Raw genomic sequence first — 13414 nt, forward strand, 5'->3', positions numbered from 1 at the left:
CCTGTGTTGTTCTGTCACCATAAAGCATCTGTCGGAGACATTCCGCACCCTTTCTTTACCCATAGCTCTTTCACCTCCTTGGGCGCAGCTCGCTGCAGCTCCATAATCTGAGTCTCTGGTAATACATTGTAACCTTCCTTCATCACCATGTTCCCCACCCCTCCCTGAGCCTTTTGCCTCTCTCTGTTCCCACAATTGCCCAAAATACGCAGTGCTTTTTGCCTCAAAATCTGCTGCTTCTATTTCTCTTGAGATGGGGTCATCCCCTTTGGTGTGGGCCTGGCACTTCACTAGTGCTACTGTTTTTGGATAAGCAATTGCCTCAATCAGTCTGTCCAATAATAGAGCATGCTTCACTGAGGCCCAGTCTGCTCTCCTGAACCCTCTCCTGAGCCATTGTGCCAGTCCTGAGTGTACTGTTGACGTCATGTATGCGGAGTCAGAGTAAATCGCCCCTTTCTCTACGCTGCTTTCCATTGCTAATATGAGAGCCACTAGTAGTGTAGCTTGTGCTGAATAATGGAATGGTAGTCATCCACTTGCAACCACCTCACTTGTCCCATTCTCTTTGTCTTACCACTGCAGGCCCAGTACGTCTGACCCCATCAGTTTGATCAATTGTCAACGAACCGTCAATGTAGAGCATGTCTCCCCACTAAAGTGCGTCTTCCTCTACCTTGTGTGTCTCACTGAACAGCTTGGTATTTTGTGCAGTCATGTGCATAGTCTCCTGCCTTGAGTACATCTGCCAAAAATGTCACTGGGTTTACAGTCTTGCATCTTACTATCTTCAATCCTACATTCGATCGTATCACCTTGTACCCCGATGCTCTCTGTGTGGTCAGTGTGCTCTTTGGCTTATGCAGTATTACAAAGAGGGCATGTTCCACGTAGAGTGGTGGTGCACCCCATTTTTACTGCTGATGGCTTCTCTACTGCGAAGGCTGCAGCTGCCAAATCTTCGCACGGGTAATGTCCACTCATTACTGGGTCAAGCTGTCCACTGTAGTGAGCTATTGGCTTATGGTCCATGCTTGTCTTCTGTGTCAGCACTACCTTCATCACCACACCGTCAGTGTGCGAAAATAAGAATTCCTTTTTGTAGTCTGGGTCCCTAACACGGAGACAGTGCTTATGGCTTCCTTCAGTTCCTCAAAGGGCTCAGGCCTCTCTGTGGCCCAGGTCAGTGACTTTGTTCCCCTCTGTGCCTCTTTCAGGGCGTACAGTAGCAGCCTTGTGTATGTACACAGCCCCAGGAACTTTTGCATCTCACTCACTGTTGTGGGCTGTTTTTATTTGTGTGTACGTGGGGGCGATCTGTCGGCCGTCCTTGGATATCATCTGTCCAATATACAGCACCTCCTTCTGACGAATACTGTAGCTTAGCTTTGTCCACCTTGTAACCTTTGTCGGCTAACACTGTCGGCATGTGCACCAAATCTCTTCTGCATTGATCTTCTATGTCACTGCAAATCAAAATGTCGTCTACATACTGTAGAACTGTGCTCTCTGTCTGTATGTTGCTCAGGTCCATTTGTATCACTTTGTTAAAGATATATATGGTGACTTGCAGTACCCTTGTGGCAAACGAGTGTGCTTCCACTTCTGATTTCTATACATAAAGCTGGTCAAGTCTTGTGAGTCTGGGTGTAGTGGCACTGAGAAGAATGTATTCTTCAAATCAATGACTGTGAAACGGGCAGCTTCCGCCGGAATGCTGCACAACATTGTTGCTGGGTTTGCAACTAGAGGATACTGTGCTTTTACAGTATGGTTAAGAGATCTTAAATCCAGGATAAAATGCCATGATCCCCCCTTTGACTTGCGGACGGGGTACACTGCTATGTTGCATGGGGATTCTGATGGTACCTTAATGCCTCTATCAATCAGAGCTGTGATTATATCATAAATGCCTTCATCTGCTTCCTTTGTTAGGGTGTACTGTTTTACTCTTGGCAAAATCGCTCCTGGTTTCAGTTTAATCTTCACCCCCCCATGCTCTTTATGCAGCCCACATCATAAGGATTTGTGCTCCATAAACTGCTGGGTACTTTGGCCATATCCTTCTCCCAGAATGAGGGTGGTGCCTCTAGCGCCATCACCATTCTCTGTTTGCACCTCTTTGTAGTGTATCTGCAACCAGTAGGTTATGCACATTTTGAACACCATCTCCAGTTCCTCTCTCTCTTTCTTGAATAGTTCATCTGTCACTGTAGTCAGCCTGCATCCCTCTGCAACTGCGATTATTGCTCTCTATGCCCTGCCTGTATCATCCATCCCGTGCACTGCGATCCAATCTTCTCTTGCCACCACTGCCTCTATTTATATGGGCACTATTGTTCCTTCTGGCTCGTCCAATGGTGTTTCTGCCCTGAACAGATATTTGTTTGGGACCCGCCACACTTTCCCTGGAATGCCTGGGAGGCATAAAATAGCAATGTCAGTCCCATACTGGAACATCTGTGTCCACTGGTACCCCCCCCTCTGAACCATACATCCACAATATGCTTGGACAATCTGCCTCACATTGAGCATGTGCATGCCTGGTGTTGAGCGCACTATACCTTTGTGAATGAAATGGTCATGTTTAGTCTGCTCATGATGTCTCGTCCCAGTATGTTTATAGGTGTCTGTCGAGATTAGAGTAAAGGTAGTGATAGATTGTGATCTACTGTAGATGGTGAGATATTATCAGTAAAAAGAACCACTTCTGAGTCCCAACCCCAATGTCCTTGAAGTTGCAGTCGAAACAGTGCTTCCGGAGACTTTGCACCAACATGCAGCACATGACCCAACGTATTGGAGTTTTGCAGGCCCGGGGTGGGGGGGGGGGTTTGCAGCTCTTCTGGGGATGGTGCAAATTGTAGGTCGTCTCAAGACTGTTTAGACCCACAAGTCTATAGGAGGAAGTAGTCTTCAGATCTGTCCTGTTGCCTGGAGTGATGTTGAAGTGCTGGCGATGTCCTTATTTGTCCTATTCGGAATAATCTTGTTCCAGTGGTCGACTCTGGGTTTCTGCTCCAGGACCTCAGGATTTATCCAGGTGAGAGCAAGAGCACTGATTCAGTCCACCAACCATGTCCCAGGTGCCAAACTTGGGGTGTGGCTGTCTAATGTGAACAGCCAGCCTCCCAGTTTGAACTAGTTTCAGTCAGGCACACTTCAGGGTAAGACGTAGAGAGGTGTTGGTTAACCTCCCCCACTTCCTGTCATGCCAGGCACTCGGGGAACATTTGCGCGCTTTCCATTAGAAGCCGGCCAAGGACAAAAGAACAAAGGTTCTCCAGCATTGGATCTTTCATGGATTCACATGCTTTGAATATTCCCCGTCGTCAGGCTGGGAATCCCCGGTACATTATATAGACCCTTTCCCGTAGGAAAGCTTTTTCGACGCTTATGCGTCCTATCCACCTCGTTTTGTATCATGCGTGCCCGTGCCGTCAGGACGTCATGATATAAATACAGGCCCCGCCCCCGCGCTCCCTCAGATTTCAACCGTCTTTCAAAGTAGTGGGATCCTCGTGTTTACTACTAGTGAAAACTAGGTTGTTTTTTATTTTTTGTCTGTTTCGCGTAAGCGAAGTTCAAATTCTGGAGAATTATGTCTTGAAAGGCGTTATTTCGCCCATGTGCAACTTGTGGCCTCAAAAAGGTTTATGAAGGAGACGGCCACATGGACTGTATCTACTGTCTCCACCCGCACCACACGGCGGATACATGTGAGATATGCCAGGGTTTCTCCCAAAAAACCCTTAAGGACCGTAAAAGAAGGCTGGTCGACTGGCTTAATGACGGAGCGGGTGCCTACCCGGCTTCGGAAGTTGGCTCCACGGCCTCCAGGAGCAAGTCGGAGCCTCCATCGAAGAAGGTGCGGCCAGCAGAAATTCGCGCTGAGGACAAGCATAAGGGGAAACAGGCTGGATCCTCCTCATCACATAAAAAGCCCTCCTCCTCCTCATCATCTAAGACGGAGAGGCTAGCGATGTCTAAATCCTCCTCAGGGGACCGTCCCAGGTCTTCCGTGAGTCGGGAAGCTTCAGCCGGGAAGTCGGCATCGAAATCGACGACGAAGTCTAAGGGCTCGACGACGACGACTTGCTCGTCGACCTCGGTGTCATTGACGATGCCGATTACCGTTCAAGCAGCAGCGGTTGGGATTCCTTCGTCGACGGAGACTCAGTCTATGGCTTGGCTGCCTGAGGTCTATGACCCGATCCCCCCTGAGGTCTTACTGCAGCCAGACACGGCCTGCTCGGCGGAAGGGGAAGGTGACATGGTTCTGCAGCCATCGGATTTAGGCTTAAGGCCTTCCACGTCGACGACGACGGCGACGAGTGCGAGCGGGGGTATGGTACCTATATCATCCACGTTACTGACCCCCCAGACGGTTTTGTCTCTGGATGTGCTTAATACTCTTCAGAAGCTACTACAGCGGCTGGATACGCAGTTCCCTCAACCTGGGACGTCATCGTCACTTTTGTCTGTACCTTCCGTCGACGAGCAAACTTGTACTGCTCGCTCGTCGACGAAACACCCATCGGCTCCCCAGGCGGTGAAAGATCGTCCTCGAGCTCAGGAGGAGGGTGAGTTGTCGGAGTCCGACTCTATACGTGATGACTCGGGGTCAGACATCTCCCTGTCACCGTCGAGGGACCCGACATGGAATTCGGATGTAGAATTGGAGTCTACGAGGAGCCAGACACAGCCATCTCCCCCTGATGATGTGGGAGCCTTCCATGCAATGATGGGGAAAGCGTGTTCCGAATTCGGCTTGATTCCTGAGGAGCAGAGGAAAGACTGTTTCCTTTTTGACCATATGGGTCAAAGGAGAAAATCGGTATTTGCCATCCCAATCCTTGACCACGTGTGGCAAGAAGGTCTCAAGACGATGCGCCATCCGTTCTCGGAACCAGCCATAAAGGGACGGATCGAGAAAAAGTTTAAAGCTCCGGAGTCCACTCCAAAATGTCTAACATCACAGCCTCTGTCTGACTCGGTGGTGTCGGCGGCAGCGGCTAGGAAGGCCAGGGTCCAGCAAAAATGTTCAACGCCACCGGAAAGCGAGGCTAGGAGGCAGGACGCATTTGGAAAGAAGGTGCTCTCGGTCGGAGCGACGACAGTAAGAGCAGCCAATTCCTTAGCGATCGTGTCACGATATGATAGGGAAATGTGGCACAAATTAGCCCCTATCCTAGAACACCTGCCAGACGAACACCGGAAAGCAGCTATGTTACTGGTGCGGGACGGCGAAGAGGCCTCGAACCACGCTATTAATATCGCAGTTGACCTAGCAGAGTCTGGTTTCAAACAAATCAACCATGGAGTAGTGCTTCGTCGACAAGCGTGGCTCAAATGTACTACTTTCCGTCCTGAAGTACAGTACAAAGTCCTGGACATGCCATGCGAAGGGGAGCACCTGTTTGGCGAAAAGGTTGATGAAGCGCTGAAAGGGATGAAAGAAGACACGGATACTGCTAGGTCCCTCGGCGCCCTTCAAACGGGTAGAAATTTTCGCTCTTTTCGCCCCTTCAGAGGTGCTTCTGGAAACTCCCGCTTTGGTGCCTCGAGGGACCGTGGATTTAACAGGCCCTCGTACTCTTCACAAGGGTTCAGACGAGCGTCCCAGTCGGCACGTGGAAGCAGGGACTATCAAGCCTCCAGGCGGCGAGGCTCAGGTCCGTCGTCAACGAAGAACAAGCAAACCAGCAACCAATGACGGCTTTCGGAACGTCCTGGGGGGTCGAGTCTCTCATCGCTTCGACCGATGGAAATGCATCACCAAAGATCGATGGGTCCTAGACACGATTCGCATGGGTCATGCGCTACAATTCAAAGACAAGCCTCCGCGTCTTCCTCCTTTATTCTCGACACAGCCCCACCTCCAAATCCTACGACAAGAGGCGGCGCTTATGTTGCGAAAAGGGGCGGTAGAGAGAGTTCCTGTGGCACAGGAAGGCCAAGGAGTTTACTCCAGGTTCTTTGTTGTCAAAAAGCCAAACGGAAAATGGAGGCCCATTCTCGACCTGAGGGTACTCAACAAGTGGCTAAAGAGCCAAAAATTCAAAATGCTAAAACTCCAAGAGGTTATCAGATCGGTGCAACCCATGGACTATCTATCATCACTAGACCTTCAGGATGCTTATTTTCACATCCCAATACGCCCACGACACAGGAGATATTTAAGATTCGTCGTCGGGAGAAAGCATTTTCAGTTCAAGGTCCTCCCGTTCGGGCTCAAGTCCTCCCCCAGGACGTTCACCAAGTGCTTGGCCCCTATAGCGGCCCATTTAAGGAAGGATGGTCATCATGTCTATCCATATCTAGACGACTGGCTAGTCAGAGGGTCATCCAAGGAACAAACACGAGACAGTCTACGAGCCACAATGTCCATCTTACAGGAACTGGGCTTCACAATAAACTTCAACAAGTCCTCAGTAGAGCCTTCGAGGACCTTGGTCTTTCTAGGAGCGGAGTTTCATACACACACAAGCCTGGTGAAACCATCCAGCGAAAGAATTCAGAAACTTCAAAACAAGGCGTTGGAATGGAGAGGCGGTACCAAGGTCTCTGTGCGCAAGTACATGTCCCTGCTAGGGACCATGTCGTCCTGCATTCCGTTAATAAACAACTGCCGTCTGTTTATGAGGCCTTGCCAGGAATTTCTAGCGGACCGTTGGGCGCAGAGCAGAGGTCGCTGGTCCGACAGACTGGTCGTCGACGAACAACTAGTTCAAGCACTCGGCTGGTGGAAAGTGTCTACTCATCTAACGAAAGGGATGCCTCTACTGGAACCAGAGTTCCAAAAGACGGTGGTGACGGATGCATCGCTGGGCGGATGGGGAGCTCATCTGGATATGTTACAGGTACAAGGCCAGTGGTCTTTGCAGGAGTCCTCCCTGCATATCAACCTGCTAGAACTGAGAGCAGTGCGATGGGCTCTGAAGTCTTTTCTTCCGCAACTGAGAGACTCGGTGGTGCGTGTCATGACGGACAACACCACTACGATGTTCTACTTGAGGAAACAAGGAGGGACACGTTCCAGGTCCCTATCGACGGAGGCACAGAAAATCTGGCATTGGGCCCTGCAACACAACATGCAAATCTTAGCGTTTCACCTACCAGGAGTGAAAAACGTGGAAGCCGATGCCCTCAGCAGAGAAATGAACGAAGTTCACGAATGGGTGCTGAACGACCAACAACTTCAACAAGTATTCAAGGAATGGGGACACCCTTCCATAGACCTGTTTGCAACGAAGAACAACAAGAAATGCCATCAGTACGCAAGCAGATGGCCTCAGCAGGGCTCACTGGGGGATGCGTCCTCATTCCCATGGACGAACAAATTCCTGTACGCATTCCCTCCTTTTCCCCTTGTCCGGAGGACGTTGCAATGGATCCTCAGGTACCCATGTCGGGTAATTCTGGTGGCCCCATACTGGGCCAGACAGGTGTGGTTTTCAGACCTACTACACTTAGCGGCGGCGGAACCGATAAGATTCCAGAAGACCCCCAACCTTCTGTCTCGACAGGAGGGTGTCGTTTGGCATCACGACCCGGACAGCCTCAAGTTGACGGCCTGGCTCCTGACTTCGCCGAATTTGGTCGGCTAACGATTCCGGAGGACTGTCGACGTATCCTGCAAGCGGCAAGAGCACCTTCCACAAACGCCTCATACGCGTACAAATGGAAAAGGTTCTGTCAATGGTGTGAGGATCAACCAGGTTTGGCCCCGCAATCGATTAGGCCGGAACAGCTCCTTCCATACTTGCTGTTATTAGCTCAAAAGGGCCTGTCGGTGTCGTCAATAAAAGTACACCTAGCAGCCATTTCCAGGTTTACTCGTCGACGGCACTTGGCACCATTGTTCAGCGACCGCCTGATTAAACACTTCCTTAAAGGCCTTTTTCGGAGTTTCCCTCCAGAGAAGAAATTTCCACCGGAGTGGAGCCTCAATCTGGTCTTAACGTCTCTTATGAAACCTCCGTTTGAGCCAATGTCATCATCGTCTCTAAAGTTTCTGTCGTGGAAATTGGCCTTCCTGGTGGCCATCACTTCAGCCCGACGTATTTCAGAAGTTCAGGCTCTAATGGTGGACCCACCATACTTACGATTTTTCAAGACCAAGGTAGTCCTAGCCACTAACCCACAGTTCATACCAAAAGCTCCTTCGGTGTTTCATAAACACTCTTCTATCGTGTTGCCTACGTTTTTTCCGGAGCCATGCTCGGGAGCGGAGCGCATGCTACACACATTGGATGTAAAAAGGGCTCTCAAGTTTTATCTTCATCGTACGCAACCGTTCAGAGAAACGAGACAGCTGTTTGTGGCCTATGGGTTGGGTGCTAGAGGAAAAGCCATTTCAAAGCAAGGACTATCAAGATGGGTGTCATCTACCATTTCGTACTGCCATTCCAGAGCAGGGAAGCCTCCTCTACGACGGCCAAGAGCTCATTCAACTAGAGCAGCGGCATCGTCGACGGCACTGTGGGCCGGAGTCCCTCTAGAGGACATCTGCATGGCGGCTACCTGGGCGACTACACACACCTTTACCCGCCATTACTGCCTGTCGCAGCAACATGCCGAAGACACCCGGATGGGACAGGCGGTGCTTCGACACCTATTCCAGTAAGGTAAGCCCCGGCTGCGGGGTTGCATCCTGTGGAATTTATGACTGTATGTGGTCCGTTTTTTCCTATGTAAACTATTACTGATGTATACATGATCATAGGGAACGGCCTTTTGCGAAGAAAGTATATGGGTTTGCATGCACACCTCCTCTTGGGGGTAGTACTGCTATGTAATCTATTCAAAGCATGTGAATCCATGAAAGATCCAATGCTGGAGAAGGGAATAGTTTCTTACCTGTAACTCCATTTCTCCAGCATTGGTATCTTTCATGGATTCACATGCGCCCACCTGCCTCCCCTGATCATGCAAACCGGTTCCCCCACTACTTTGGGGGCCGAAATCTGAGGGAGCGCGGGGGCGGGGCCTGTATTTATATCATGACGTCCTGACGGCACGGGCACGCATGATACAAAACGAGGTGGATAGGACGCATAAGCGTCGAAAAAGCTTTCCTACGGGAAAGGGTCTATATAATGTACCGGGGATTCCCAGCCTGACGACGGGGAATATTCAAAGCATGTGAATCCATGAAAGATACCAATGCTGGAGAAATGGAGTTCCAGGTAAGAAACTATTCCCATCCTTCCACCACCTAGAATGGTAGAAAAATCCAGAAAGCACAAGCCATCTTGTTCAGGGCTTAAAAAAGTAAGACCACAATTGTTATATGGTGTGCCTGGTGTGCCTTATGTGTCTTAACGGGGCTGTGCGGGCAGCTTGCGATTAACGAGTACAATAAAAGTTGTGCAAAGGGTACACTGACACCAGCCTGAACAGATGCGCTTGTCACAATAATGTTACTGGAGAGGCAAAAAAAGTATACTTTACCCCCTCAGCACTCAACATAGGGTGGTTTGTGCATATCTCACAAGGGAACAAAGGATAAAAAGTATCCCCCGCCAGTTATTCAGGAAAAGAAACTATGAAGGAGAAGCTCTAGGAGCTTCTGACAACACTGCACAAAAGGTGCTGTGTGCTGCTACACTAAAGGTAGATGCCTAAAAATCGGTGGAAAGCATAACTCCGAAAAGAAATCCCTAAAGGGGCCAAAAACGGTCCTTAAACCAGAGTGGAAAGAGCAGCGAGTGTGGAAAAAGGTTCCCATTCGCCCAGGAGAATTAGTCAAAACATCCAGGTGTCCAGCACAGTGCTGGGGGCCTCGCAAGGAGAGTGGGAATTTCACACACAAAGAGAAATGTACCGTAACAGCAGTGTAATCTTATGTTACCCTGTGTTGCCACACTATCTCAGGACTGTGGCTGAAGCTCGGCACCAGCGTTTCCCCACTGTTTGAAAACCTGACAGTGAAGGACATTACTTGCCACTTCTTCCCCTTTGTCTCATGGGAGCAGTCGTATTTGTAACTCTGCAAGGCAGTTTATGCTCCTCTGGTACTCCTGGATGTGCCAGTGTTGCTTCTCCCTGAAGCGGGAGTCTTTAGTCTAACTGTGACCTATAACCCTTGCTAGGGTATCATAGTGCTATTCTCTCAGAAATGCTCCTGTAACATGATCTGTCCTCAGGTGAATGTCTGTAGGGTTCTCTGACTTCATCTTGGAAACTGCCCTCTTCTCTCTGCCTGTGGGGGTTGGGTGGCTGACCCTGCTCATTGATCACTGAATTACAACCCCTGCGGCCAAGATCCTTCTGTGCAATTTCAGCAAGAACATGATGATGCACATCTTTTTTCATTTCTTCTTTGTTTGGGTCCCTGACTCTACCTGGTATTTTGGTTCCATCCATACGTCCCTGGGATGCAGACCCTACCCATTTGCCTAGAACCACAATATCACCAGATGATGAGCCAGGAACTCCACTCTGCAATTTAGAATTTGTGCCACTTGAACACTTCTTCAGCTACTAGATTTCTTTCTTTAGGGTTTTATGAATCAACTTGGCTCTTGGCTCTGTTTATACAATGATACTTACAGACCCTTCCACTGCTCCTCCAGCTGCTGACATCCAAACTCCATGCTGCAATCACCACATTGGCTTTTGAGATGCCTTCAGAGGCTTGACTTCTTGAGAGGGATGGCTCACCTAATGCTCGTCTGGGCCTTCTCTCTGCTCCTCCAGCGTGAAGGGCTTCAACTGCTGACTCTTTAATTTCATCTATGAACTAACATTGTACCATTGACATGCATTGTAAACCACTCAGCCAATTAGTTAACGTTTTATTATATAAAGAGAAATAATTGTGTATTGCGTTTGAGGGGATTTAGACCAAAAAGGGACTTGTGAGTCTTTCCAAATGTCCTGTTGGACTTTGCACGATGTTTTGGAGACTGCTGGGCCACCTTTCTTTCTGAAAGTATTTTTTTTTGTTTGTAATTTTGTAGGGTTATCTATCCGGGCCTCAGAAATATCTCCCTAACAAGTGGCAGATACATTGGAGGCCCCAGTGTGGCTTGAATGCCTCTGAATACCTTTTGTTTGCTTGCAGTGTCCTTTTGTTGCTTGAATGCATATATTCCAAGACGTAGAAGTGGTAAATCATGGTGCATGTGTAATTTATAATGTCTTTGTGTAACATGTTCATGCCACCTTTGTCTGAATGAGGCACCTTCAGTCCTAAACAGCCACATCACAGCCACATTGATATTCTGATTCACATTGTATAGTTAAATTATTTTTAGGTTGAAAGTATGTTACTGTATCATGTCAACAGAGGGCTCTTTATTATGCTACCTTTCCTTCTGTCTTTCTCTGGTGTTGGGGAACTCCCTTCAAATTAATGCAGAGGCGGTTGTGGGCTATCCTGCAACTGCAGGATGGTGTAGCTTCTTCCTCTGAGGTAGCCATTCAGCATCCCTGGGTTTCCTGAGAGACAGTTATGCACCACATCCCCTGGATCTCTGTAGCACGCCTTGTAATCAAAGTGTCTGGTAGCCAGATGTTTTGCTTGCTTTCAGCACACACTCCTCGGAACAGCTAGACAATCCAGATTGAATTGGTACAGCCTGCACACCTACTCCATCTTCCCTTGTAGAATTAACCTCTCTGATAGGTTTTAGTGACCCCTTTAACCGTATTGCGTGTGAATGATTATTCACACATTATCGCAAGAAGGCTATACCACTGGTAGTTAAGGGAACTAAAGGTCTAATAGCCAAACAATCACCCTTCAGTCAAATCTAGTATTGCAACTGCACTGAATTAATGTTTTTTTAACCTGCTTTGTGTTTTAGCAAGCGGATGATTTATACAATACGATGCTGAAGCGATTCCGGAAGGAGAAGTCAGTTTGGCTGAAGTATGCTACATACCTTTTAAAACAGGGGGAGACGGACAGTGCACACAGACTGCTGCAGCGTGCCCTCAAATGCCTTCCAGATAAAGAGCGTATGTATCTGAAAAGCATTTCATGCCAGAAACACCAATAAAACTTAGTGCTCTATTGCATGCTTGTTACATGTCCTATGGATGCCATCCAGCAGTCTCCTTCCTCACCTCTGTAGTTGCCTTTTTTAACATTAGATTGTATGATGCAATTATGAAATTATTAGGAAGGAAATTCAAGTTCATTTTTAATTTCCTTTTCACAAATGTAGAAGTCATTCTATAGCAAACATCATATTATGCATACATTTGGAAATAAAAAAAAATGTTGATTGACTTATGTTTGAGATATATATAGTAGTGGTAATTTATAATGTGCCTATACACTAGTGTTTTGAGTTGCAACAAGGCTATGGGGTGGGGGAGCAGGGGAGTCAAAAGGAAGCAATCTTAGTATGCCTTGTGACATTCAGATCGTGCAAGTCCAGTAACGAGAAGTGCAGGGAAGGAGAGCCAGGGAAAGTGCAAGAAAAGGGCAGAGGGGCCCGTGAGAGTAGAGTGCAGGGAATGCCAGGAGGACAGGGCCGCAGAGACGCATGGGAAGGGGGGGCCAAAAACGAAGTGCCCTGATGGGGGCTGGAATGGCTCTAGGCAAGCCAGTCAAGTGCAGGCCAGGAGGCCCGTAAGGGCAAGTGCAAGATGAGGAGGGTGGGGGTGGGTCAGGGGAGACCAAGTGCAGGGGTAGACTGGGCATGGGGGGCTGGTGTCCTGTATGACTCTGAAGGAACCAGGCCGCTAGTCAAGGTTTGAGGGGGAAATTAGCAGGGGAGAGGGAAGGAAGAGGAGAAAAGGAAGCTCTTGAGGAGCTTCGGGAACTTAAGGAGATTCAGCTTAAGTCTGATGGGGGTAGGGAGGCCATTGCAGAGCAAGGCACCTCTGGAGGAGGGAGATCCCCGCCCCCCAACTCTCTACTTGGAAAAACATCTGACCTGCAGAGAGTTTGAGCTCAACGACCGAATGGCTCTAGCAGGAAGGTATTTCGGAGGAGTGAGTCGGATGTAGCGGGGTCGCACAGCCCAGAAAGCCTTGTGGGTGATGCAGAGGGTCTTGAACTTGATCCTTGCAGTAACCAGGAGCCAGTGGAGAGACTTGAGGGCTGGGGAGATGCGGTCCTTGTGCTTGAGGCCAAGGATAAATCTCGCAGTCCTATTCTGGATTAGTTAAAGAGGGCCGGAGGGAGGAGTTGGGCAGATTGAGGAAGAGGATGGTGCAGTAGTCCATTCTGGAAAGAACCATAGCGCTGGAGACATTGAGTTTCTGGGGGAAGGTGAGGAAAGGGAGAATGCCTCTAAGGAGGTGCAGCTGAAAGTGGGCAATCTTGGTCTCTAAGATGTGAGGAGAGAAGGAAAGGGAGGAGTCGAAGATGACACCAAGGTTTTTAGCTTCACAGGAGGGTGAGGGAATGGGGCACATTGAGGGTGGCCAGAGTGTGGGAGGAAAAGAGGGA

At 49.0% G+C, this 13414-nt stretch overlaps 1 protein-coding gene across 1 annotated transcript in view; it reads left to right on the forward strand.

The window, feature by feature from the left end:
- PDCD11 (programmed cell death 11) overlaps positions 1-13414 on the forward strand; it is a 1291633-nt gene that overhangs the window by 1231599 nt on the left and 46620 nt on the right. Inside the window, exon 34 of the mRNA XM_069611704.1 lies at positions 11817-11970. Coding sequence (XP_069467805.1) covers positions 11817-11970 — 154 coding nt within the window. The remainder of the gene's footprint in view (positions 1-11816; positions 11971-13414) is intronic.

Source organism: Ambystoma mexicanum, chromosome 8 (genome assembly GCF_040938575.1).
Source record: "Ambystoma mexicanum isolate Mex_15411 chromosome 8, UKY_AmexF1_1, whole genome shotgun sequence".
NCBI lineage: Eukaryota > Metazoa > Chordata > Amphibia > Caudata > Ambystomatidae > Ambystoma > Ambystoma mexicanum.